Source organism: Podarcis raffonei, chromosome 9, assembly GCF_027172205.1.
Source record: "Podarcis raffonei isolate rPodRaf1 chromosome 9, rPodRaf1.pri, whole genome shotgun sequence".
In the NCBI taxonomy this organism is placed as follows: Eukaryota; Metazoa; Chordata; class Lepidosauria; order Squamata; family Lacertidae; genus Podarcis; species Podarcis raffonei.
The window spans coordinates 78,009,951-78,037,494 of NC_070610.1; the positions used below are offsets into that span (position 1 = coordinate 78,009,951).

At 46.1% G+C, this 27,544-nt stretch overlaps 1 protein-coding gene across 1 annotated transcript; it reads left to right on the forward strand.

The window, feature by feature from the left end:
* The first annotated feature begins 1,960 nt into the window (after window positions 1-1,960).
* Window positions 1,961-24,992, forward strand: LOC128420555 (CD209 antigen-like protein D). Its single transcript, XM_053402160.1, has 9 exons — window positions 1,961-2,048; window positions 4,522-4,605; window positions 6,022-6,099; window positions 6,936-7,046; window positions 8,154-8,252; window positions 9,130-9,216; window positions 21,059-21,210; window positions 22,290-22,399; window positions 24,616-24,992. The coding sequence occupies exons 2-9, from the start codon at window positions 4,551-4,553 to the stop codon at window positions 24,764-24,766; spliced, it is 843 nt and encodes a 280-aa protein (XP_053258135.1). The 5' UTR covers window positions 1,961-2,048; window positions 4,522-4,550; the 3' UTR covers window positions 24,767-24,992.
* The last annotated feature ends 2,552 nt before the right edge of the window (window positions 24,993-27,544 follow it).

Here is a 27,544-nt window from a genome sequence, read left to right on the forward strand (position 1 = left end):
ACATAGAAGAGAGAAGAAAAAAATAACAAGAAAAATACAGGAATTACCAAAAAATACATAGAAGGGGAAAAAGAAAATACAAAATACAAAAAACAAATAGCTAAGAAAAAAATTAAAAATAAATCCATTTTTCAATATCTTTAAGCTCATTTGCTTGTTTCCTTGACCTCCTCACACCTCCCCTTTTTGTATTCCCATTTACATAATCAATTCAGCAAATCCTTACCCTCTTTCATTTATCTTAACTCTATATCTTAACCTAATATAACTATGCATTTTCATCCATTATCAATCCATATTTGCATATTCTTATTAACCTTGTTACCAATACCACTTATTTTCAATCCAACATCATTTTAACATTCATTAATTTTACAGTATTTCTGCAAATAGTCTTTAAATTTCTTCCAATCTTCTTCCACCAACTCTTCTCCCTGGTCTCGGATTCTGCCAGTCATTTCCGCCAGTTCCATATAGTCCATCACCTTCATCTGCCACTCTTCCAGGGTGGGTAGATCTTGTGTCTTCCAGTACTTTGCAATAAGTATTCTTGCTGCTGTTGTTGCATACATAAAAAAAGTTCTATCCTTCTTTGGCACCAATTGGCCGACTATGCCCAAAAGAAAGGCTTCTGGTTTCTTCAGGAAGGTATATTTAAATACCTTTTTCATTTCATTATAGATCATCACCCAGAAAGCCTTAATCTTTGGGCACGTCCACCAAACGTGAAAGAATGTACCTTCAGTTTCTTTGCATTTCCAACATTTATTATCGGGCAAATGATAGATTTTTGCAAGCTTGACTGGTGTCATGTACCACCTGTAAATCATTTTCATAATATTCTCTCTTAGGGCATTACATGCCGTAAATTTCATACCTGTGGTCCACAACTGTTCCCAGTCAGCAAACATAATGTTATGTCCAACATCCTGTGCCCATTTAATCATAGCAGATTTAACCATCTCGTCCTGAGTGTTCCATTTTAACAGCAAGTTATACATTCTTGAAAGTATCTTTGTTTTGGGATCTAACAATTCTGTTTCCAACTTTGATTTTTCCACCTGGAAGCCAATTTTTTTGTCCAAATTATAAGCCTCTCTTAATTGATAATAGTGAAGCCAGTCTCGCACTTTATCTTTTAATTTCTCAAAACTCTGCAATTTCAATTTGTCTCCTTCTTGCTCCAAAATTTCCCAATATTTAGGCCACTTGGCCTCCATATTGGGCTTTTTCTGAGCCTTTGCTTCCATCGGTGACAACCACCTTGGGGTTTTATTTTCAAGCAATTCTTTGTATCTTATCCAGACATTGAACAATGCTTTCCTGACAATATGGTTTTTAAATGCTTTATGCGCTTTAACTTTGTCGTACCACAAATATGCATGCCACCCAAAAACATTATTGAAAGCTTCCAGATCCAAAATGTCTGTGTTCTCAAGAAGCAGCCATTCTTTCAACCAGCAGAATGCTGCAGATTCATAATAAAGTTTAAGGTCTGGCAGGGCAAATCCACCTCTTTCCTTTGCATCAGTTAGTATGTTAATTTTTTTTCTGGCCTTCTTGCCCTGCCAGACAAATCTAGAAATGTCTCTCTGCCACTTCTTGAAACAGTCCACTTTGTCCAAAATTTGTAATGATTGAAACAAAAATAACATTCTTGGCAATACATTCATCTTTATAACAGCAATTCGACCCAACAAGGAAAGGAAGCTTTCCAATATTACTAGCAGAGTTTATGAGGAGTAAGGATTCTTCTGGGGGATATGCTTTGAAGGTAAAGTATGTACCCAGCCTAAATAAAAAATAAAACTAATAACTTTTGAAAAATTAATTAGTATAATAAATCTGAAACCAACATTTCCCTAGGTTTATGCTTTATGTGGAATGCTGATTGGATGTGATGAGCAGCCAATCAGGAAATGGTATAGCCTAAATGGGAGGAGTTCTGGAATGCCTGACATCACAAGGGAGGTGGTTCTTAGCCAGTGGAAGGATGAAAAACCCTTAGGAGGAAATTAGGGAAAAGATTGTTCCATGGCAACACCAAGGTATCCAAACAGAAAGAAGTCTGAGGGGTGTAACACTTTCCTTACAAGCTATGATATTTGCAGGGACTCATTCCAGGGCCAAAGGTCACCAAGAGGGAAAATGAAAGGGAGCTTTTATAAACTACAGATGGTTTTTCTTTTTCAAATACTAGACCTCAGGGTCATCCAATGAAACTGAGTGGTGGTACTTTATAAGGATGTGCACAGGTGCTGTCTTGCCAGCGTCCCCTACTGGCTGTTTGGCCAATAGCAACCACCAGGCAAGCAACAGGTTCTTTGGATTCCACTGGAAAGAGAATTGACAGACTCTTAGGTAGAGACAAACTCTTATTAATTGGTAAACATCAGAAAAGAAATTGATCAGCAACCTGGAATGCAGTCTAATATAAAGCCAACAGCAACTGGAATAAACTACAAAGCTAGCAATATAACCAATAAGCAAAATATCTCAGGCAACAACAACAACAAAACAGATAGAATAGGTTTAGTTCTTCATGTCTCTCCAGCCGATGGAGATCTGGAAGGCTTATCTGGGATACTTCAGACTGGTAGATGGTCGTTCTCTTCACATTCTGGAATGGAGCATAGAACAATGTATCAAGATCTCCCTGTCTCCTTCAGCTTCTGGCCCTTATATGCTGTATTTTTCCTTGTATAAGACTAGGGTTTTTTAACTAAAAATTTAGGTTTAAAATTGGGGCTCGTTTTATAGAATCATAGAATCATAGAATCATAGAGTTGGAAGAGACCACAAGGGCCATCGAGTCCAACCCCCTGCCAAGCAGGAAACACCATCAGAGCACTCCTGACATATGGTTGTCAAGACTCTGCTTAAAGACCTCCAAAGAAGGAGACTCCACCACACTCCTTGGCAGCAAATTCCACTGTCGAACAGCTCTTACTGTTAGGAAGTTCTTCCTAATGTTTAGGTGCAATCTTCTTTCTTGTAGTTTGGATCCATTGCTCCGTGTCCGCTTCTCTGGAGCAGCAGAAAACAACCTTTCTCCCTCCTCTATGTGACATCCTTTGATATATTTGAACATGGCTATCATATCACCCCTTAGCCGCCTCTTCTCCAGGCTAAACATGCCCAGCTCCCTTAGCCGTTCCTCATCAGGCATCGTTTCCAGGCCTTTGACCATTTTGGTTGCCCTCCTCTGGACACGTTCCAGTTTGTCAGTGTCCTTCCTGAACTGTGGTGCCCAGAACTGGACACAGTACTCCAGGTGAGGTCTGACCAGAGCAGAATACAGTGGCACTATTACTTCCCTTGATCTAGATGCTATACTCCTATTGATGCAGCCCAGAATTGCATTGGCTTTTTTAGCTGCCGCGTCACACTGTTGGCTCATGTCAAGTTTGTGGTCAACCAAGACTCCTAGATCCTTTTCACATGTACTGCTCTCAAGCCAGGTGTCCCCCATCTTGTATTTGTGCCTCTCATTTTTTTTGCCCAAGTGCAATACTTTACATTTCTCCCTGTTAAAATTCATCTTGTTTGTTTTGGCCCAGTTCTCTAATCTGTCAAGGTCGTTTTGAAGTGTGATCCTGTCCTCTGGGGTGTTAGCCACCCCTCCCATGCATCCCATACACCCCTCCCATGCATTATACATGGGTTGTGCTGTGGGGTGTTTTGTTAATTTGGAGTCCCCCAAAATAAGGGGTGTCTTATACATGGTGGCATCTTATAGACGGAAAAATATGGTAGTCTGTGGCGTAGGTCTCATGCCAAGCTGGCAACAGATGTAATTCATGATGTAATTCCGTTCCCATCCTTTGATCTGGCCTGGGAGTCAACACATGTGGGTGTGAGCCTTCATTTGCATTCTTTATCTGTGCAGTTCAGTCACTGTAAGGTTACTTTCCTTGTTCCCAGTCAACTGCTTCCTCCTTCCTTTCCCCATGCAGGCAGGTGTTTGATAGCTGGCCAAGCCATGAAGTTCCTTTCGCTTCTTCTCAAACAGCCATGTCCCTTATAGTAAAGCTCCAGCTACATTGCAAACCAGGAGCATCACATTCTGTTTTATTCCCTGGCAATGCAGGTGCCCTGCTCTGATTCATGAGCCCAGTTTGTCAATCCAGATCTAGAGCATGATCCAGAAAATATAAGTCTTTGGGAAACCCATTTACTTGCATATCAAGGGCTGCTAGATCGGATGCCTTTGAAATGGGATTAGACAACAGTCCTCTTCTTTCTTTAAGCCACGGCATCAGATGTCAAGTTGGGTCTTTGCAAAAAGAAAACAAAATGGCACACTTGGAGAGCCTAAGTAACAGCGTCCCCTCTACTTCTTTTCCAGGTCCAACTCATGGTGTCCAAAGTCTTGCTAGATTCAATTGGATTTATAGAGTGAAAAATACTGTATATTGGACTCAACAACGTCTTTACGGGAAAGGATGGTCTAATACTGATGCCACTTTCTCCCTAATGTGCTCATAATCTTATTCTCCATTTGTTGTTGTCTTATTCTAGCTTGTTGTTTCCTAAATACAACTGAGAGGATGGAGCAGCCAGCGCCCGCAAATCCTGCAACACTATCGGCAACTATAACTGATGGTCTGTATACAGCACAGTCATATGGGATGAGGTTTCTCATAAAGTAGAGGGATGCATGCTTCTATTCCATGTCCAACTTGTGGTCTCTAAAGTCTTTTTATTATTATTTACTTATTTCATTTTTCAAATTAAAATTTTACAATCAAATATCAACGTACAATATAAAAACAAGATTCCAAAGAATCCCCTGGACTTCCCTCCTCCCCTTTGTGGGTCCAATTGTTAGTCATTTCCTCCTGCATCTTTTATAATAATCCAAATCTTTTACATTTCTATTATGTCCAAAATTCTCCATTAAACTACAAGTGGTTTCTGCTGCTCCAGAGAAATAGATGCTATATTATCAGTAAATAGATGAATTATTTGAAAAGCAATTGTAATGAACAGATTATACTTGTAGGACTGCAAGAAGTTCTGTAAGGAGGATTATTTGAAATATTGCAAGAAAAACTATGGAAAGAATTATTAGTTAATGATAATTAAGAGTAATAGAGAAATTAAGAAATGCAGAACAAGTGATAAAGAACGGGAAATCATCAGAGGTTGTTGATGGAAGTCTAAAACTTTGCATAAGATAAGAATTTTTGTTAAATGATTGTTGGAAATGATATGTTTAAAAAAACTAATAAAAATGTGGAGAATGCTATACAGTGGTGCCCCGCAAGACGAATGCCTCGCAAGACGAAAAACTCGCTAGACGAAAGGGTTTTCCATTTTTTGAGTCATTCCGCAAGACGAATTTCCCTATGGGCTTGCTTCGCAAGACGAAACGTCTTGCGAGTTCTTGCGAGTTTGTTTCCTTTTTCTTAAAGCCGCTAAGCCGCTAAGCCGTTAATAGTTGCTAAGCCATTAATAGCCGCTAAGCCGCTAAGCCGCTAATAGCCGCTAAGCCGCTAAGCCACTAATAGCCGTGCTTCGCAAGATGAAAAAACCGCAAGACGAAGAGACTCGCGGAACGGATTAATTTCGTCTTGCGAGGCACCACTGTATTATCTAAAACATTTTTCAATACCTTTGAATCCATATGGAACATCTTTTTTGTATAAGATGGAGACTGATCCAGCAAAAGAAAAAGAAAGGCATTTCAGTGATATTGGACTCAACAATGTCTTTACAGGAAATGGTTGTCTAATACTGATAGACACCAAAGTTTAATGTTGGAAATGCCTCACTGAGACATATTTTTGGCCTGATGTTGTTGTCCATTTCAACTTTGTACCGATGAAATCCTTGACATTTGTAGATGTGCATCCATTTTAAAAATTATGTTCCTGTAATAGGGAGATTAAGTGCAGGAGAATAAAAGCAAATTTTGTGAGCTTTCATGCTTGACAAGAGACTCTAAGCTTGGAAGGGAAAACACCCACCATCCAACCAATGTGTTCACAGTCATTATAATAGCTTGTTGTTTCACAGATGCAACTAAGAGGATGGAAAAGTCCAGAACTGATGGAGCATCCAGAAAGGATTCAGCAGCAACAAAAGAAACTCGTGGTCTGTATACAGCACAGTCATATGGGATGAGGTTTCTCATAAAGTAGAGGAATGCATGGGAAAGGGAAGTTGATGGAGAGACAGGCAGAGAGTGGAACCAGTCAGGTTGTGCCAGTGAGAAGTGCAGAGAAAAGCACACACAGCTCTTTGGGTGCCAGAGATCCATGAAGCCCCATAGAAACCCCAGGATTCAGCCCACTCTTGGCTGCTGGCTGTGGTGTTCCTTTACTGTGTGCAGCCAGGAATTGCTCTACCATTAGGCAGAATGAGGCAGTTGCCTCAGGTAGCAGGTGCTGGGGTGGGTAGAGATGGGTAGACCACACAAGCTGCACTGCACCTCCTCAGTTAGCCTCCTGCCCCATCAGCAGCATCAAAATAAGAGCCAATGGCCAAGCCAGCCCAGCTTCTGTATGTGGCATTATGTGTTCAGAGGGAGCATCTTGTCATTTGTTTGGGGAGCAGAAAGTCCTTTAATATCAAAGTCTACTGTCTTCTGATCCAGACATTGGTCAGAAAAGCTTTCTCAAGCAGCAAGGCATCCCCCTTGCTTCCTCCACCTGCTCAACCACCCAGATTACCACCCCTTGAACAGTTGACCGTCTCTGGCTGATGGCTGCCACGGCATATGGAAACCGTTTTTCCTGGGTTGGGAATGGTATGTTGGCTTGTTGCTATTTAGTCGTTGAGTTGTGTCTGACTCTTCGTGACCCCCTGGACCAGAGCACGCCAGGCACTCCTGTCTCCCACTGCCTCCCGCAATTTGGTCAAACTCATGTTGGTAGCTTCGAGGACACTGTTGGCTACTGATGGCTAAATCAGAATTTTCTTTCTTCAAGCATCTACTTTTCGGGACATGGTTACCTTCTTAAAATCTCCAACGGGTGAACGATTTATCATACTTGAGATGTTCATCCTTAGTGCCATGACACTGCTGCTTTTCCTTCTATGTAAGTACATAATTAGCATACTTTGCAACTAATGTTATGGGCTTTGCTTAAATGCCATTAGCATTTCCAAAAAGAGATGGCAGGATCCACCTTCCATTTATCCCTTTCATCTCTCTTTGATATCAGGGGTTGAGTTACATCTGTCACCCAGAGAGCAATGACAGTGTTTTGTTCTCCCTGAATAAGTGAGTTCCAGTTCTTGGAAGAGAAGCACAGGCTGACACAAGTCCCTGGAACACCCTGGACAAATGCCTTTCCCAGTTGCCATTCTCTGCTCCTTTCCCAACTAATCCTCATTTGCTGGGGGAGAGCCCCCATTCCTGATCCTCGCCACCCTGCCCTCTGCTAGGGCTCCAGTCCCCTGAAGGAAAGTGCTTGGGGAAAACAGGCTGCAGAGGATAAAGTGGGTGGGTCCAGAGCCTACCTAAATATCAAGATATATGCAGGGCCTTTTTCAGCCGAAATTCATCAGGACTCAGTTCCAGCCCCTCTCAGGTGGGCTCTGTTGCTAATCTAAGAGAACAAGGGAGATATTCAAGGTGAGTTTGGCACCTCTTTCTCCAGAAAAATAGCACTGGATAAATGAACACATAACCTATTTGTAAACCTAGTTCATTTTTAAATGGCACTCCAAAGTAAGCAAAGCTCAGGGGGAGGGAACCAAATGATCCAAGACTTTACATATTTTGAGCATACGGCAGGGCATGAGGCAGCTTGGCAAATGCAAGTCTCTAGGACAAAGAGGGCAGGTGTATCTAGACACCAAAAAATCTAAAGCTTTCAATGGAAGGCCAACCATCTGATGACAGAAGCAACAGGCCAAATGGAAACAGGACTTCAGAGCACCAGGGCAGCCACAATCAAGGGACAGGAAACATCAATATAAGGCCTGGGAGCAGAAAATATTAATAGAAGTCATATTCATGTTTTTGTTGATTTGATTTTTTATTCACTCTTCTCCCTAAGCTCCCAGGGCACGTTACAAGTCAGCATTTAAAATGCAATGTTAAAAGCAGTTTGAAACCAAGTATCCCCCTTCCCCAGGTCACCAGACTAGTAAGCTAGAACAGAATTTCTTCATTTCTTTTCTACCTACCTCCTCCTTAGATCAGAAGGAAATGAAAAAAAGAGCTGATTTTCAAGTGGGATTGGGAATGATTCGAAACATTGTTGTTGGGATTGATTCAACCTATAAGGACAAGGATGGTAAGCATTTTATATACAAATCCTCACTTTTGCTAGAACATGTTTAATTTAAATGGACTTCAATTCCTGTAGTTCCCTTTGGGATTCATATTGTGTGAGCAAAACATTCAGTGAAACTCATCACCCAACAGAGTTTATCACTTTTTCACTGCTCAGCATAAAGAAAAGCAGGTGGTTGTGATTCTCACATTTCCCCACTAGAAATGCTGTCCTTCCCCATCACACTGTAATTCACAATGCTTGTGCTAGTGCTAGATTTTAGCACTAGTGCAAAGGAACTTTGCCCCCACTTCTCCCTGCATGCCATCACCAAAGCTGCTCCCCAGGGTGGGGAGAAACTTCAGAACAGAATGGAGGGAAAGGGGCTGAAGATTGCATTGCACAAGGAGAAATTCCTGAGCTTACAGAACGCCCTCTTTAGAACTATGTGGAATGCAACCCAATATTCATCAGGAAAAGAGTTTGGGTGCCTGTCTTTTCTTAGATTTCAGAAAGCATAATTGAAAACCGTAAAGTAATCTTTGCATATTTGGCTTTACTGTGTGACTCAGTTTTGTGACCCTGTGATTCCCAGCAGAAAAGGAGGACAAAGGAGGGGAACATTAGAGATACTTCATGAGCCAGTTTCAATATGAGAATAGGATAGTGGATTGCATGGGTCTTTGGTCTGATCCAGCTGCAGGATTCTTCTGAGGCTTTCCATTGGTGATCTCAGCCAAAGAGAATCAAGTCTGCCCTCATATTCATAAGAACCCCATCCTGGAGCTCTGCTTCTTGTTTCAGGCTAAAGTGTTTTAAAATGTTTGGAAATGGTTTCTTAATATTTGCAGATTGTTATTTCAGATACTCCTGCCTTAAACTGTCTCAAATCTTTTAGACTTCCAAATACTCGCTGTAGTTCAAAACTTATCAGAGGAAGTGCGGCATCTTGCCATCCAAAATGATCGACTGCAAAAGGAAATTGGTAAGCTACCCTACGATGCTGAAGAATTGTAGTGCAGTGGGATCCTGCCCTGATTCTGCCCCAGCTGAAAGCCCCTCCTCTAGCTGAAAACTCTTAGAGCCAGAGCAGAGAGCTGTCCTCCTTTTCAGGTCAGCTAAAAGACCTGTCCCTTACTATATTCATCCATGGAAGAGAGATTCTTGAACAGCACATCTGAGGCAACCTCTGACAACTTGGTCAGAGAGACTGCTGGGCAGTGGGGTGATTGGTGCAACAACAAAATCTCTCTTGTTTCACAAGCCCATCATCAGAAAGAAGCCCTCAAGCCTACTCACATAGTGGATTGGCTCATTGGCGTGTGGGATAAAATACCTGCAGACCATAGCAACTCTCACTCTACCCACAGGCCTGTTTTGGTGCAACGGCAAGTACCCAGACGGCCAAACCTAGGTCAGGATAGGATCCTCCATTTATCTGCACAGGTCTCTAAGGTGGGCTTTCCTTCACTGGGAACACTTGCTTTATAGGTAAAGAGATTATAATGATGTTTATAAAGCTTTTTATGAAAAAGCAGAGAAGGGGAATGATTTTTGAAATATTCTATGATTGGATATCATGTATCAAATCAGAACACAGCTGCTCAGAATCCTTAGTCCGGACTCAAGCTCAGGAAAACACAGACCACTGAATACATAACACCCTTCTCCCTTAGACATGAACACTCATCCCTGTCAACACAAATATTCATCAAAGTGGTGTGGGCAGTGCCTCACCCACTGAGATGGGTGAAGCTCATCCCCTGGGTTGTTGGGGATCCTGATGGAGCTGGAGCTGGTGTCATGGGTGACACTGGTGTCATTGCCTCCACACTGTTTGGTGTTGCAGTGTTGGGGCCCCATTCCTCAGCTCTACCCTGGGCTGCAGGTTCTCATCAGGCACATCAGCCTGTGAGTTAGGCTGATTGTTCACCTGGTGTTCTCGCATGGTAGCAGTGGCTGGCACTGGGGATCAACGTATTGATCAATAGACAGGCATCAACGTATTTAGTCCACATGCCGGCAGTGGACCTGAACATCTGGGGTGGCAAGCTTGTCGCCCCGGTAACAGCAGTGGAGATAAACACAGGGTGATCTCCGTAGTTTGGGATGTAGACAGGGTCATCAGGTGTGAAGGACCTGGGGGCCGCTGGAGCCCCTTGGCCAGGAGGCCGATCAGATGCAAGATTTGGGTGCAGCCAATCCAGGAGTGACGCGGGTGGCGCTGTGGGTAAAAGCCTCAGCGCCTAGGGCTTGCCGATCGAAAGGTCGGCGGTTCGCTCCCGTTGCTCGGTCCCAGCGCCTGCCAACCTAGCAGTTCGAAAGCACCCCCGGGTGCAAGTAGATAAATAGGGACCACTTACTAGCGGGAAGGTAAACGGTGTTTCCGTGTGCTGCGCTGGCTCGCCAGATGCAGCTTGTCACGCTGGCCACGTGACCCGGAAGTGTCTGCGGACAGCGCTGGCCCCCGGCCTCTTGAGTGAGATGGGCACACAACCCCAGAGTCTGGCAAGACTGGCCCGTACGGGCAGGGGTACCTTTACCTTTACCTTTAATCCAGGAGTGATGCCAGCTTCTGGTTTATAAGGAGCTCTGCTGGGCTTCAACCTGTGGCAATGCAGGGTTTGAGGTGCTGCTGCAGCAGGAAATCAACTAAGCTCTTGTTCCAGTCCCCCTGGGCAATCCGGGTGAGGGATTCCTTGGTGGTCCTCACCATTCTCTAAGCCTGTCCATTCGTTGATGGGTGGAACGGTGCTGCTGTGACATGGCGGATTAGGTTGTTGGCCATGAACTTCTGGAACTCGGCTGACATGAACTGTACTCCATGATCTGACATGATGGTGTCTGGCAGGCCGTGTAGGGTGAAGAAAGACCCACAGCAGGGCCCAGATGACGATCCTGGAGGTCATTGCTGAGACGGGCACCACCTCGAGCCACTTTGACAAGGAGTCCACAATGATCAAGAATGTCTGACCTTGGCATGGACCAGCAAAATTGATGTGGAGTCTTGACCATGGTGTGCATGTCATCTCCTACCTTTAGATTGGGGCCTGAGGCATGGATGGTCAGGACTCTTGTCAGGCCTGGCACTGCTGGACCCAATCTTCTACTGCTGCATTACTGCCTGGCCACCAGATGTAGCTACTGGCCAGAGCTTCCATATGGACAATGCCTGGGTGACTGACATGGAGAGCCTCCAGCACTCTGGTCCACAGCTTAGCAGGGATCATGACCCAGTTTCCCCACAGAAGGCATCCCTTGTGAACTGACAGCTCATGTTGCTGGGAGACAAATGGAGAGCATTCTGCATCAAGGCAATCCACTAGCAACCCCCTCCACACCCAGTTGAGGACTCGAGAGATGGCGCGACGCTTCACCAAGTGTGTGGCAACATTCGTGGCATGGAGCGGCAGCTGGGGCAGAGTCTCTAGCAGCATCACACTGAGGGCTGGAGATGGGTCGGAGTCTATGCCTGGCAAAGGCAGGTAGCTTAGGGCATCTGTGTGTCAAAGACTCTTGCCATGGTGGTGGTGCAGCACATAGTCATATGCCTTGAGAAAGATGGACCACCTTAGCATCCTCAGGGACAGGATCTGGGGCGTCTGCTATGCAGGAGCGCAAAGGCCCAGCAAAGGCTTGTGGTCACTTATGTTAATGATGTGGTGGCCATAGGTGTAGCCACGGAACTTCTTTATTTCTGCTACGATAGCAAGGGCCTCCTTGTCAATCTGGACATAATTGCATTCTGTGGATGCATTGGGGGCCTCTCACCCATCTGGCTACTGGTGGCTGAGGACTGCGCCAGTTCCATATGGGGAGGTGTGACAGGCAAGCACAACAAGCTTGGTCTCATCAAAATGGGTAAGGACTCATTCAGGGGAGAGCAGCTGTTTGACAGCATTGAAAGCAGCATTCTGAGCATGGCCCCAGATCCAAGGAGATTTCTTATCCAAAAGCCAGTGCAGGTCCTCCACGATTGCAGCCTTGTGTGGAAGAAAGGAATGGTGCAACTGGATAGCATGTATTGAGTCAGAACACAGGGGCTCAGAATCCTTAGCCCATATTCAAATTCAGGCAAGCACAGAGCATTGAATACATAATAGGTAAAGTTATTATAAAATAGCTTATAAAGCTTTAGATGTGAAAGCAGAGACGGGGAACGAATGCAAATTGCATCACTTGTGCATAAAAACAAGCGAAGGATGGTGTAATGGGAAATGGTGTTGCTCATGCATAAAACTCCAAACTGCCCCCCAAGCAGGTTAATAGCTCAAACTTTCCCTGGTTTGACAGCGCCTTGCAAACGCGACTGTCTTAATCAGTGCTAGAATCCGTCAGTGGGCGTTTCCTGAACTTCTTCCAACATAAGAATTCCTTGACAGACAGTCTCCGCCTAGCTTCTCTGCGCGGAAGCCTTCTGCGCAGAGTAGGCGTGCCAAGCGGAGGTCCTGCGCTCTCCCCACTGGTCTCACGGGCAGAGTCTCGGAGCCTTCCCTCCGAAGTACTCTCAGCCTCCCCTTTCTTCCTGGTGTCACCTTGGTTTCCTTCCCCAGCGGAAGCTCTCCCTCTCTCCTTGCTGGTTCCCTCCCCTGCATCCTCGGAGCGTCTTCCCTCTCCGTTGATCTCTGATGTCAGTTCCCTGACATCCACCTCCCTCCCAGGCCCCTCCCCCTCCCGTCCCGGAGACGGTGAAGCGGGAAAGCCCCGGAAAGAGCTATCCTCCTCCTCAGATGATTCCAACACCGCTCTCCACCTGCTGTTCTCTCTTTCCTCAGCCCAGTCTCCCCAGTCTGATTCCTCTTCCTTGGATCTCTCCCCTCCCTCCTCTTCTGAAGCGGGAAATCCCACAAACTCTTCTTCATCCTCCGTGTCACCAAATTGCTCCTCCCAGAACCTCCCTAAGGGCTTGGGCTTCCTTGGAAATCTGCGGTGAAATTCCTCCTGCAGATACTCATCCCTGATCTCTTCTGCCGGAACCCACGTGTTCTCTGATTCGGGTTCCCCCTCCCAAGCCACCAAATATTCCACCCTCCTCCCTCTCCACCTGGAATCGAGAATTTCAGCTGCATGACCACTGAGTTCCCTTTCCTCTACCCGGGGATGCCTGGGAGCTTCTCTTTCTTGTCCCATAGATCCTTCCCTGTACGGTGAGAGTAATGACCGGTGGAACACCGGGTGCAGTTTCATGTTGGTGGGCAATTTGAGTCTAAAGGTCACAGGATTAACCTGTTGTGTGACCTCGAAAGGTCCCAAACGCCTTGGTCGTAGTTTCTTACACCCCCCTTTGAATGGTAACCCTTGGGTAGACAACCACACCTGGTCCCCCACTCTTATAGTTTCCCCTTCTCTGCGTTGCTTGTCTGCCTGCCTCTTGTACGCTTCCTTCGCCCGCTCCAGGTTAACCTTAAGTAGTTGGTGTAAAGCCTGCATTTCTTCCACAAATTGTTTGGCTGCCGGTACACTCCACCTACCCCCCTCCTCCCCTGGGAAGGCCCTGGGATGACACCCGTAATTGGCCATGAATGGACTCATCCCCGTGGACACATGTTCCGTGTTATTGTATGCAAATTCGGCCAGCGCTAGTTTGTCCACCCAATCGTTCTCCCTTTCGTTGACGTAGCAGCGTAGATACTGTTGAAGTATGCTATTAGCTCTTTCTGCTTGTCCGTTGGTCTCTGGGTGCCTGGCCGTCGAGAAACTAACTTCAACTTCCAGCAGACTCATAAGCTTCCTCCAGAATCTGGAAGTAAATTGGCGGCCTCTGTCGGATAAAATCCTCAAGGGGGCGCCATGCAACCTGAAGACGTGATCCACGAACAGCCTAGCTGTTTCCTCTGCAGTCAATGCATGTGAGCAAGCAATAAAATGGCACATCTTGGTCATCAAGTCAACTACCACCATGACTGCTGTTTTCCCCTTGGACTTGGGTAAATCAGTCATAAAATCAATTGAAACCCCTTCCCATGGTCTTTCTGGTGTGGGCAAGGGTTCCAGTAACCCCGCGGGTGCTGCCCTCTCCGCTTTGGCTCGCTGGCAGCACTCGCACCCCCGTACGTATTCCCGCACATCCTCCCTTACCCTTGGCCACCAGAACTGCCTGGTGACAAGCAACATGGTTTTGTGTTGACCGAAATGTCCCGCCGTGGGGTTGTCATGCAGTTGTTTGAGTATTCTTCTCCTCAAGTCTCCTTCCGGTATGTACAACGCACCCTTATAGTACAAAGCCCCCTCCTTAACCTCAAAACCCCCCTGATTTTCGGCATCTCGGATCTCCCTGATTTTGTTTTGGGCGTACTGGTCATCCCTCGTTAAACCGGCTAGTTCTTGTTTCCCTACCAACACTCCCCCACACACACACCGGTCCTCGGGGATGACATGACGTACTTCTGGTACTTCCTCTCCTTCCCAGTACTCCAGTTTGCGAGAGAGAGCGTCTGCTCTGACGTTTTCCCTCCCCGGCACGTACCTAATTTCAAAACAAAACTTGGAAAACTCCTGTGCCCACCTCACCTGTCTTTGGTTCAGGACTCGTGCAGTCCTCCAATATTCCAGGTTCTTCTGATCCGTGCACACCTGGATTTTGTGCTGTGCACCTATTAGAAAATGTCTCCAGCGGCGAAAGGCCTCATGAATGGCCAGCAGTTCCTTGTCGTACACCGTGTAGTTTTGTTCTGACTTGTTCAGCTTCCTTGAGAAAAAGGCGCACGGCTTCCACTCTCCCCGCTTTCCCTGCTGGAGCAATACCGCTCCCACCGCTCTGTCTGACGCGTCTGTCTCCAGCCTCATCGGTTTCTGCAGATCCACGTGTAAGAGTTGCTCTTCCGAAGCGAACACCCTCTTTAGCTTTTCGAAGGATTGCTGAGCCTCTTCCGTCCACTCAAACTTCTTCTTGCTGCTGAGGCAATCGGTTATGGGTGCTGTTAAGTGGGCGAAGTTCCTGATGAACTTCCTATAGAAGTTGCCAAACCCCAGGAACCTCTGCACGTCCTTCCGGTTCTTGGGGGTCCTCCATTCTAGCACCGCTTGCACCTTGCCTGGGTCCATGGCTAAGCCTTTGTCAGACAACCTGTAACCCAGGAACTCCACCTCTCGGGCATGGAATTGGCATTTCTCTAATTTGACCCACAACTGGTGCTCCTGCAGCCTTTTCAGGACTTCCCTGACGTCCTTTATATGCTGCTCTTCGTTCTCCGAGTAGATTAACACATCGTCCAAGAAAGCTACGCAATTCTTGTACAGTAGGGACCCCAGCACGTAGTGCATGAAGGCTTGAAATGTGCTTGAGCCTGATTGTAATCCGAAGGGCATAACTAAGTACTCAAAGGCCCCCAGAGGGGTGGACATGGTGGTTTTCCATTCATCCCCCTCCCTCATCCTTATCAAATTGTATGCCCCCCGAAGGTCCAACTTGGTAAAGACCTTCCCTTTCCTTACTCTGGCCAGAATGTCGTCAATTCTGGGCATTGGAAATGTCACTGGTTCCGACACCAGGTTCAAACGCCGATAGTCTACGCCCAACCTGGGCTCTTTAGAGTCCTTCTTGTCCACAAAGAACACTGGACTGCCCCCCACCGCCCTTGATTCTCGTATGAAACCCCTCTTCAGGTTCTTGTCAATAAAGTTCCGCAACTCCTGCATCTCCCTGTCCGACATGGCGTACAGCTTACCCACAGGCAGCTGAGCTCCTGGGAGTAGGTTGATTTGACAGTCAAAGGGCCTGTGAGGGGGTAGTTTATCAGCCTCCTTCTCACTGAAGACTTCTTTCAGATCTGCGTACTGAACTGGTATTCTACCCTTTTCTCCTACCGCCATCCCTGCCACCCTTGCTACTGCCATCCTTTGGGTCTCTCCCCCCTGGCAGTGCTCCACGCAGTAAGCAGATCCAAAGGTGACTGTCCGCTGGTGCCATCCCACCACTGGGTCGTGCAGTGCCAGCCAACTCATTCCCAGTATGATTGGTGGTCCTGCTAGTGTGGCTACATGAAAGGCAATTGTCTCACTGTGTCTGGCAACCCTCATTTTCATCGGGGGGGGTCTGGTGGGTCACTTCCCCCCCCCCAGAAGTTCTCTACCATCAATGGTCGTTACTTGCAGGGGGTGTTCTAGAGGCACTACTTGGAGCTGGTGCTCTAGTGCAAAATCCCTGCTAAAAAAGTTACAAGAGCTGCCAGAGTCCAGCAACGCCTTCACCTTCATAGGATGTCCGTTAGGGAGTTCTAGTATCACCTCTATGGCTATGGCAGCTCGGGGAGGGTCAGGTTTGGGCACCTTTACTGGTTGCTCGCCTGGCTGCTGTGCCCACTCTCGGGCAGACAGGCATTCCCGTTTCCCTGCTCTTTATTTCTTTCCTCCTCCCCCTCCACTGCCCCCACCATTCCTTGCCACGCCTTCTTCTGAGGGCAGACTCTGGCAAAATGTCCCGGCTGCTGGCAGAGAAAGCATTTCTTTGTCGTTTTCCCCTCCTTCTTGCGAGCCTCGCTGGAGTTTGAAACCCCGCGCGCGCGCGCTCCTCCAATCTCCATTGGTTCCGCGGGCGGCGCTGGTTGGTCAGGCACGTCCGGAATGCGGTTGTCATACCAACGCTCTGCTCTCCCTTCCCGCCTTTCTAGAGCGCGCGCCTCTTGGCGTACTCCCACCGCCAACGCCATCTTGGTCAGCTGCTCCATCGATTCCGGACGGGGCGCGCGGGAGAGTTCATCTTTAACCCAAGGGGATAATCCTTCCTCAAATAGCATTTGCACTGGCGCAGAACTAAGTTCCCACCCAAGTCTATGAATCAGCATCGCAAATCGTGACCAGTACTCTCTCACTGATTGGTTCCCTTGTTTGCACCCCATCAGTTCTTTGCGCGTCACGCTCTGCTCCACATCACTCGAGAACATATGGAACATAAAAAACCTTCTCAAATCCTTCAAGGCAGCATTCTCCGACGCCATCAAGGGTCTGACCCAATCTCTGGCGCGCCCTTCCAGATGCCCCATCACGAAGGCTACCCTCTCTGCATCGTCTACAAAGTCCCCGTATTGCAGGTCCAGCGCATACTGCACATCTGTCTTAAATGCATTATAGTCTCTGGGATTGCCCCCAAACTTCTGCACTAGTCCCGGTACCTTCCTTGCGATGGGTGTGGGCTTCCCCTGGACATCCTGAGTGCACCTTTCATCCAGCCGCGCCGCTAGTAGGGCGAGTTGCTGCTCCAACTCTCTGTTTCTCTCCTCGAGAGTAGGCCCTCCTCTGCCCCCCTGTTCTCCGGCCCCGGCTCCTCCAGTTTGACTCATGATGCTGCCCCTGTTTCTCTGTGCACGAGCAACTCAGAGGACTGACGGATTGCTGTAATGGGAAATGGTGTTGCTCATGCGTAAAACTCCAAACTGCCCCCCAAGCAGGTTAATAGCTCAAACTTTCCCTGGTTTGACAGCGCCTTGCAAACACGACTGTCTTAATCACTGCTAGAATCCGTCAGTGGGCGTTTCCTGAACTTCTTCCAACATAAGAATTCCTTGACAGACAGTCTCCGCCTAGCTTCTCTGCGCGGAAGCCTTCTGCGCAGAGTAGGCGTGCCAAGCGGAGGTCCTGCGCTCTCCCCACTGATCTCACTGGAAGAGTCTCGGAGCCTTCCCTCTGAAGTACTCTCAGCCTCCCCTTTCTTCCTGGTGTCACCTTGGTTTCCTTCCCCAGCGGAAGCTCTCCCTCTCTCCTTGCTGGTTCCCTCCCCTGCATCCTCGGAGCGTCTTCCCTCTCCGTTGATCTCTGATGTCAGTTCCCTGACAGATGGTCAGCACGAAAACACACATTTTGTGGATGTTATATAATGCCATTTCCCCTCTTTTTCTTTGACCTTGGGAAATGATTGCCTTTAAAGACATGCCAAAACCAAACCTAAACCCTGATTGAAATGGATCTAGAAAATCAGTTTCCTCCAAGAGCACCTGGATCTGGTCCACGACCACCCACTCAAGAACCTTGCCCAGGAAGGTGAGATTAGCAACTGATGGACTGTTACTTAGATTTTTCTGAGCCCAGGGAATAACAACAACAACAACAACAACAACAACAACAACAACAACAACAACAATAACAACAACAATTTATTTATATTCTGCCCATCAGGCTGGGTTTCTTAAGGAGTGATTTTACCACTGCCTCTGCTCTGGACACCCTTTAAGATTTATCTGCTGTAACAGAAGGGTCATGAAGGGTCAATTTTATCCTCAAAATACTTTGCAAACAAATCACGGAAAGCTGCTTTCAGTTCTACCATCTCCTTCAGGCCAGACTGTAGCAGGCTCTACTTCACCCAGGAAAGCTCTGCTGGATGGCACAATGGAGGAAGCTAAGCAACACTTCTTTGTAGCCTTCACTGCCACTTGGTAGGCTTGAGGGTGAGCCCTCACCAGTGCTCAATTGCATTCAACCAGATTTTTCCTCCACACACGTTCAAGCCATTTCCCAGCTTCTTTCTTTGCCCTAACCTCTGCAGTATACCAGGGGGCCAAACAGGCTGAATGAAGCGGGAGAGGGAGCTCAGGACCAATCGTGTCAATGGCCCAAGCCAAGATGTCAAGGAAAAAAACAACTATCTGACTTTCAGAAGACATCTGTTCAGGGAAGTTTTTAATGGTTAGATTCCAGTTGTGTTTTATTTTGTTGGAATTCACCCAGAGTAGCTGAGGAAAGCACTGCAAATAACAAGGCCAGTGGAAGTGATGGTATTCCAGCTGAACTATTGAAAATTTTAAAAGATGATGCTGTTAAGGTGCTACACTCAATATGCCAGCAAATTTGGAAAACTCAGCAGTGGCCAGAAGATTGGAGAAGATCAGTCTACATCCCAATCCCAAAGAAGGGCAGTGCCAAAGAATGCTCCAACTACCGCACAATTGCACTCATTTCACACGCTAGCAAGCTTATGCTTAAAATTCTACAAGGAAGGCTCAAGCAGTATGTGGATCGAGAACTCCCAGAAGTGCAAGCTGGATTTAGAAGAGGCAGAGGAACCAGAGACCAAATTGCAAACATGCGCTGGATTATGGAGAAAGCTAGAGAGTTCCAGAACGACATCTACTTCTCCTTCATTGACTATGCAAAAGCCTTTGACTGTGTCGACCACAGCAAACTATGGCAAGTTCTTAAAGAAAAGGGAGTGCCTGATCACCTCATCTGTCTCCTGAGAAATCTCTATGTGGGACAAGAAGCTACAGTTAGAACTGGATATGGAACAACTGATTGGTTCAAAATTGGGAAAGGAGTACGACAAGGCTGTATTTTATGTCCCTGCTTATTTAATTTATATGCAGAATACATCATGCGAAAGGCTGGGCTGGATGAATCCCAAACTGGAATTAAGATTGCCGGAAGAAATATCAACAACCTCAGATATGCAGATGACACAACCTTGATGGCAGAAAGTGAGGAGGAATTAAAGAACCTTTTAATGAGGGTGAAAGAGGAGAGCGCAAAATATGGTCTGAGGCTCAACATCAAAAAAATGAAGATCATGGCCACTGGTCCCATCACCTCCTGGCAAATAGAAGGGGAAGAAATGGAGGCAGTGAGAGATTTTACTTTCTTGGGCTCCATGATCACTGCAGATGGTGACAGCAGCCACGAAATTAAAAGACGCCTGCTTCTTGGGAGAAGGGCAATGACAGGCCTAGACAGCATCTTGAGAAGTAGAGACGTCACCTTGCCAACAAAGGTCCATATAGTTAAAGCCATGGTTTTCCCAGTAGTGGTGTATGGAAGTGAGAGCTGGACCATAAAGAAGGCTGATCGCCGAAGAACTGATGCTTTTGAATTATGGTGCTGGAGAAGACTCTTGAGAGTCCCATGGACTGCAAGAAGATCAAACGCATCCATTCTTAATGAAATCAGCCCTGAGTGCTCACTGGAAGGACAGATTGTGAAGCTGAGGCTCCAGTACTTTGGCCACCTCATGAGAAGAGAAGACTCCCTGGAGAAGACACTGATGCTGGGAAAGATGGAGGACACAAGGAGAAGGGGGCGACAGAGGACGAGATGGTTGGATAGTGTTTTCGAGGTTACCAGCATGAGTTTGACCAAACTGCGGGAGGTAGTGGAGGACAGAGGTGCCTGGCGTGCTCTGGTCCACGGGGTCACGAAGAGTCGGACACGACTAAACGACTAAACAACAACAACAACAAAGCTGAGGAAAACCCAGTTAGATGGGTAGCATATTATAAAATATCATTGTCATCATTGTCATCATCTTTATTCAGTTGTTCCACAGCTTGGCCAAAACTTGGCAGGAGCACCACCTACTTTCAGATGAGCTGGAAAATCCCCCAGAGGCATTTGGAAGCCCACTGGAACCATCCTGTCAGCTCAGGCAGGGAGACTGCTGGGCAGCAAACCAGGTGGTAAACCAGCAGAATCCCTCATCTGTCCCAGTTGCCCACTCTAGATTGCCCTCCCCACCTCCGCAACTGGACAGTTAGCCTAGAGAGAGAAAGAGAATTTTGATCAACCACAGCTACTCCCCCTCTCCATCCTTCAAGTCTGCCCTAATGCTGCCTGAAGCATCCAGGTGGAAACAATTAGGTGAGGTTCTTGACTGCGCTCCCTGTTCCAGCTATGCCCACCCAGGTATTTACTGCAGCATCAGCATCAGCATGGGTTGATGAGTTAATGTTGTTCTTTTTTTTAAGATTTCTGAGCTTCCTAGATTAATATATGTTATCATGTGCCCAGAGAAATGAACTTCACAAAAGTAATTGAAATCTGCACAGACATACAAGGTGGTTCCCCTTAGATTCCTTATCTTGTTTTCTTTTTCTCTTCTTCCTCCATACCTGGCTGACTCAAAGACATCATCTCTAAAAATGTGGATGATGGTTGGGTTTTATTTGCAACGGCATACTATTGGTTTTCTCATGGGGTACAATCATGGATGAATTCCCAAAAAGTGTGTGAGAGGGAAGGCGCCAAGCTCATTTCTATAGAAACAACAGCAGAACAGGTGAGCATCAAAGCCGAGTATTGAAAAGGTAGGGGATCTCCTTGAGTCAAAGTGCTCCTATCATCACTATCCATTTAAGAAAGTACAATCCACCTGTATGCAGGCAATACAGCAACTCCATCAGTCAAGCCAAGGGGTGGGTGGGGCAGGGAACAGCTGCTACCATCTGGGGCTAACTAAGGTTTCTTGGAGCTGCTGAGCTCCAATAGAATGAAGCTGGCAGTCAGGAAGGAGATCTTGAAGGAGGAGGAGGAGTAGATACTTGAGAGTCATCTATCCCCTGGATGGCCTGTAAATTCTTCCTCTGCTCTTTGAGATGTACTGAGTGCTTAGAAAAAAGGCTTCCCTCACCACCCTAACCCTCTGGCATGAGGGTATCATGGAGATGACTCTAGAGGAGCTTGGAAGGTATATCCATCTCCCAGCCCTTAATCCAGGCAGAGGGGCTACTGGGATGCTGCAGGGCACAGACATAGGTGAGACCCCATCGTCATCCCATCAAGCATATCACAACCAGACTGATTCCAGTGTCTCTGGAACCAACCATCAAACATGGATGCAGAAATTGGAGTATTTGAGACACAGGCTCACTGTCCCGCCAGGTGGTTCCAAGGCGAACTGTTCTATGGCACAGTCATTTACAGTATCTGGAAATTTTAACTCTGTGTCATGACTGGAAGACATATGTAGCCAGTCTCGGTGAGGGCAGGTGAAGTTACCCTTCACTGCAACATTTCCTCTTTGGGATGCTTCCTTGATTCCATCATCAGCATCATCATAACTTGGATCAGGGGGACAATAGCAAATCCTCAGTACAAAATTATTCTTGGTGCTTGATGCAACCATACTTGGAATACCATAGTTTTGATCACTGCTTCCTCCAAAAATATGGATTTGGCTTTCAAAGGTGACACCTGTGTCTTTTGAAATGTGTTTGTTTTATGCCTGTTGAATGTTTGTAAAGGGCTAGAGTAGCTCAGAGAAAGGGACATTGTCTAGAAAGGCTTTGAGAGAACTGCCTTGCTCCTCATTCCTACTGAAAAATTTCTGGTTTTTCTTTCTCCCCACCCCTACCCTAGCAATTTGTGATAAATGAAGTAAAAGTCCGAAGAAAGCTTTTTTGGCTTGGACTCTTTAAAGACAACAAAGCGAAATGGAACTGGCTGTCAGGCACAATACCTAGAGCCCAGTAAGTTTTTGAATATTTGCTAATGGCATGCATTCCAAAAAGTTGCAGATTCTGTTTACGTGATTGATCTTTTCCCTTTCCAAATATATTTTGCCATGCAATTTTCTCTACTACCAAAGATCTACATATGTACTCCTCCACATCATTGCCCAGATGAGGAGCTGCTGCTTCTCACTAGGTTGCAGAGGCAGGAAGGCTCCTCTTCCTGCTTCTCTAACCTAGTGAATGTGGTGATTCGGAAGAGGCTGAAGGCATTCTTTTAAATGGTTTCTGCTGCTTAGTTCAGCTTCAAAGGGACTTGCAGGAACCTAAAGCTGAGCAACACTGCCAGCTGGCAGTTTAAGACACTTCATGGTTCCCTTTAAGTATCTAACAACTCTTTTCAGCTTGTGTTGATGGATGTACAAGGTCAGAGTAAGTATTCACTCATCCACAGCTTGGTAATAGAACAGAGAACTGAACTGGCATTTATTACCAAGGCTGCATTAACAGAGGGCTGCTTTCAATTTTGTAAGGTTTCCTGGAACAAAATCCAATGACATTCATCTCTCTTGATGCACCCAATACCAACCACTAATCCTTTTTGACAAAGGTATTGAGTAAACTTTACAAACGGGCAGTGGGGTTGTATAATACTAGCTGGGAAATTAAACCCTGTATGCCAGCGATTCCCAGTTAGCTAAGTACTGCAGACCCCTTGCTTTTCAAAAATGTACCTTTGAGCATTTTGATATCTCTGCAGCAGTTTTTGTTATGTGAATGACACCATGGAGCCCCTGGGTGGGTGGTCCATGGACCACCAATTGGGAACCACTACTGTATATGATCTTAGACTTGATCAAAGGGCAGATTTCACCCAAACATCTCATGGGAGTAAAAAAACACCTACCACACCATTACTAGTAATATCAATTTATAGATTCACAGAGATCTAAAAATGAGGGAGTTATAGAATACATTTATCACAGAATTTTAGTGCTGTGTAATGGGACTTGATTCAGTACACAATGGACACTGGAGAATGCAAGTGACAATAAGAGTGAGGCTAGGGTGATACCTTTGTCAACTATGGGTAATTGATTAAAGTAAACTTAGAACCATCATGTTAGATTTAGATAAGATATATATGTGAGAAATATCATATCATTTCAATCAACCCTATAGTGACTTTGTGGTTATAGATTATATTTTGCAATTCATTTGAGGACATACCTATGTTTGTTTCTGTATAGTGTCATTGCTCTCCTCATGCAAGGCGGATGCAAATCTAACATGGTTTTAATATGCTCAGAACAATCACTACTGTGCTAACTCTGCTATGAGAGAGTAAGGATCTCTCTTCCAACACTCTTTCTCCAACACCCACAACGGCCCAGAGCAGATCTGAGGAGGATGTGGGTGCATATGGAAAGGAGAGAGGGCCAGTTCTGTTGCACAAATGGAAATCCTGGCAATAGCAGAAGTACTGCATTGGATACTGCCCAAACTAAACTGACTGACAGTTCTTGTGTGTACCGCTGAGCATTCCAAAGTGACACCCTCACTTTTTGTAGTTTCCTATGAGAAATCACTTCATGTGAAAAGAAAAGAGACAGTCTTAACCCACAGTTGTTGTTGGGATTTTGAATACATGCAGCTTCACACAGAGTCAATTAGAAGTTGGCCAACAGCCAAGGCAATGTAAAGGAGTAAAATCTGCCTGGAAATATAGAGGCCTGGAGACAGCTCCCTCATTGGTCAAGCTCACTCATGGGAATAATGATTTATGGCCTATTGACTGGAATGTGTTAGTAGAGCGTTGAGAGTTGAGTGTTAGTGTAAGAGTCATGTGGTGAGAGAGCTAAAGATCCATGTTGTGCTCTGTTCCTGTAAATAGTAACTTGAAGTCCACTGTACATAATAAACACCTATAAGTAACAAGTAACTGATTCCTGCTTTGTCCATCCTGCCTGCAACCGATTGCTTTCGTGAACTCTGCGTATACTCTGCTAAGGTCCTGCAACAAGTTAGAAAGTTGCAAAACACCAATAGTTGTTGTTGTTTTCCTTACATGGTTAGAATTCTAAAATATGGGGAGAAAAATCCATCACACTTGTGAGTGGATGTTAAGAGAGAAAGAGCTGAACGTCTTTTTAATGATAGAAGGCAAGGGGAGCGGGTGAAGAAGTAGACATCCAATCTTGATTGATCAAGGCTGCTATTTCTCTTCTTTTCAGCTTCTGGAAAAGGGGTGAGCCAAATAGAGCCGCGAAGCACGACTGTGGTGTAATGGCCTTTAATTGCCGCGGAAGTTGCTGGGCAACATTAAACTGTGAGCAAATGACACAGTATATTTGCAAGAAGGTGCCAAATGATGCTTGGCTCTAAGAAGACACTTTAAGATGAACGAAACTGGATCTCATGATCACTACACAAAACCAAAACCAAGAGATCACCCCACCCCGCTGTTTTAATGCACAAGCCACACTCTGCCATCTAGATTATGGGACTCTTTGGCATCAGCCCTCAAAAACACCTTGAAAAGACCTTATTCTGCAAGCTCAAACGTAGATTGCTATGAAAATAAAGAATGGAAGGGTCCAGTCATAGCCTGTTTTCTGTTTCATGTATTTATTTGCAATGCATACCAATATTGGTTTCCTTACTCTATGTGTTTGATGCCCCATTGCCCCTTCTGATCTCCATGGCCGCTACCTTACAAGGCACATAAGGACAACCCTGCATGCCAGGCAATGAGAATGGGGGCCACCCAGCGTTTGGTGTCCCCTTCTAGCAGACTAATCACAAATACAATTTTGGCTTTATCACTGGGAAATTCCAGCGCCCTTATTCTCATATAGGGCTAATATTGGGCAACAAACACTGTGAACTGCCCTTGATTTCTTCAGAACTTGGCAGGGGGCTGCTTTCATGGTATTCATGGCTGCAGGGGTGCTAACCTAAATAAAATATTGGGGGTGGAGCAGGTAAGCTCCCCCCTGCATAATTGATCACAAGACAGCACACACACATCATTTGAATGGCAATGCCCATGAACTTTGGGGAGGCGGCCCCCTAAAATATTTTATGGGGGCCTTTACCTCTTGAAGTTGGCTCAAATGTACAGTGGCCATCAACTGAGTTAAGTAACCAATTAGACTCTGCTGTCCTGAATCAGACCTTTACAAGGTGTGAATAATGGCTTGGTCTGTGTTGAGGACTAGCACCCCAGGAGTCTAGCCGGGGACCTCTCCTGCCACATCTTGCATGGTTGAAGGCTGGAAGTGGTTGTGGTTGCTTCAATCTGTCCTGCATACCCAGCCAAGGAAAACTGATATTTTAATTCTTCATTGTCAGGGAATGAACTGATCAGGAAGACTCAGAAGTGTCCATTCAGTCTGTTTGGCTCCTCTCAGAAGAGGAGGGAGAGTGGGAAGGTTTTCCCCCTTGTCTCCAACAGCTTCAAGAGGAGAAGAAAACAGAGCTGAATTATAGCTGAAGGAAGAAATGCCTAGTTATGAGATATTGGAGGAGGAGGGGAGAGAGAGAGAGCAGACTGCAGAGACCTCCCTGGAAAGTTTGGGAGATCCTCCTTCTCCAAGGGCTCGTAGGTCCCAACACATTCAAGAACAAAGAATGCGAAGGAGTATGACTCCTGGGACTTCCTGTACACTTTCAGGATGTTGTTGGGGATGGAAGCCAAAAGAAAGTTAGAAAACCATTAGTCGAGGTTGAAGGAATTCTCAGGCTGTGCTGTGATGGCCAAAGGTTTGTTATGTTGTATAAGATGGGATGTTATGTTTGGAAAATATGTGTAAAAACCAATAAAAATTATATTAGAAAAGAAGAATGAACTGATCCTATAATTTTTTTCCCAAGGTCATGATGTCTTTTAGTAACAGGACAGAAGGAGCCTGGTTTCATTCTCTCTTTTTCTTTCTTGGTTTTCTCTCTTCAGTCATACCTCATGTTACGTTTGCTTCAGGTTGAGCGTTTTCAGGTTGCATCCCGCGGCAACCCGGAAGTACCAGAAAGGGTTATTTCCGGGTTTCACAACTCGCGCATGCGCAGACGTGCAAAATGACATCACGTGTGTGCGCAGAAGCGGTGAATCGCGACCCACGCATGTGCAGACGCAGGTTTCATTCTTTTCAGGTTGCGAACGGGCCTCCGGAATGGATCCCATTCGCAACCATAGATATCACTATACTTTGTTTCTGTGTGCTTTTTCTCTCATTTGAGTTGTGTTTGTATGTGGAACCGCTGCTTTACCCCCTGGACATCACTTCCACCGTTGACATCCCTGTAATGTCCTGAAAAATCCAGACGTATGGATTTCAAACTAGATGCTTATATTGCCTTCGGTGTTTAAGCATTTTTACTCAGCTATCACTTCATTGAGGCTTCCACTGGATCATTTGGAGCAAGACCACAACACACAGGGCAGTTGACAATATAGCACACTCAATATTTCAACTAGAATATGTCCTCCTTCTCTGGATACTCATGGGGGATTACATTATTTCCACAACTTTTTTGCTTCCCTCAACTCCTTTTTGTAGGCTTTCCCTTTTCGTTGCTGCGATTCCTTCTCACTACCACTGTTGTCTGAGACAGAGTGAGAAGCAGATGAACAAGCATGCAGGTTTCAACAGTGAAGATAAGGAGGCATAGGAGTCCTCTATATGGGGCCATGGGGGCCCAGGCACCCATAAATTTTCAAAGAAGGGGCCATCCCCCAAAAAGGTTCTATACTGCCGTGCACCCACGCTGCAAGGAGCCTCCATTACATGTCAGTAAGCCAACGTCATGTGCAAACGTCACAGTGATGTCATGCAGCCCCAGGCCCCCTCTGTCACCAGAGCAAGGCAAGGAGGCTTTTGTCAGTGGCCTCCTCCACTGGGTGATGGAGCCCCCAGCAGTTGCCCAGCCATGCTGGTCCTTGATGCTGGTCCAGTGAGTGATCACTTTGGGATCCACTTGCCTGTGGCAGTTCTTGCTCACCACAGTTGGAACTAGAATAAGCCTAGATATAGCCCTTTCCCCGAGGCAGCCTCTCTCTTCTCTGCAACTGTAGATGCCATTGCTTGGCATTTCCCCTCTGCTCTCTCTGGTGTAGCCAGTGAGGAACCTGTGACTGCAACTGCTATTCAGTCCTCCTTGCTG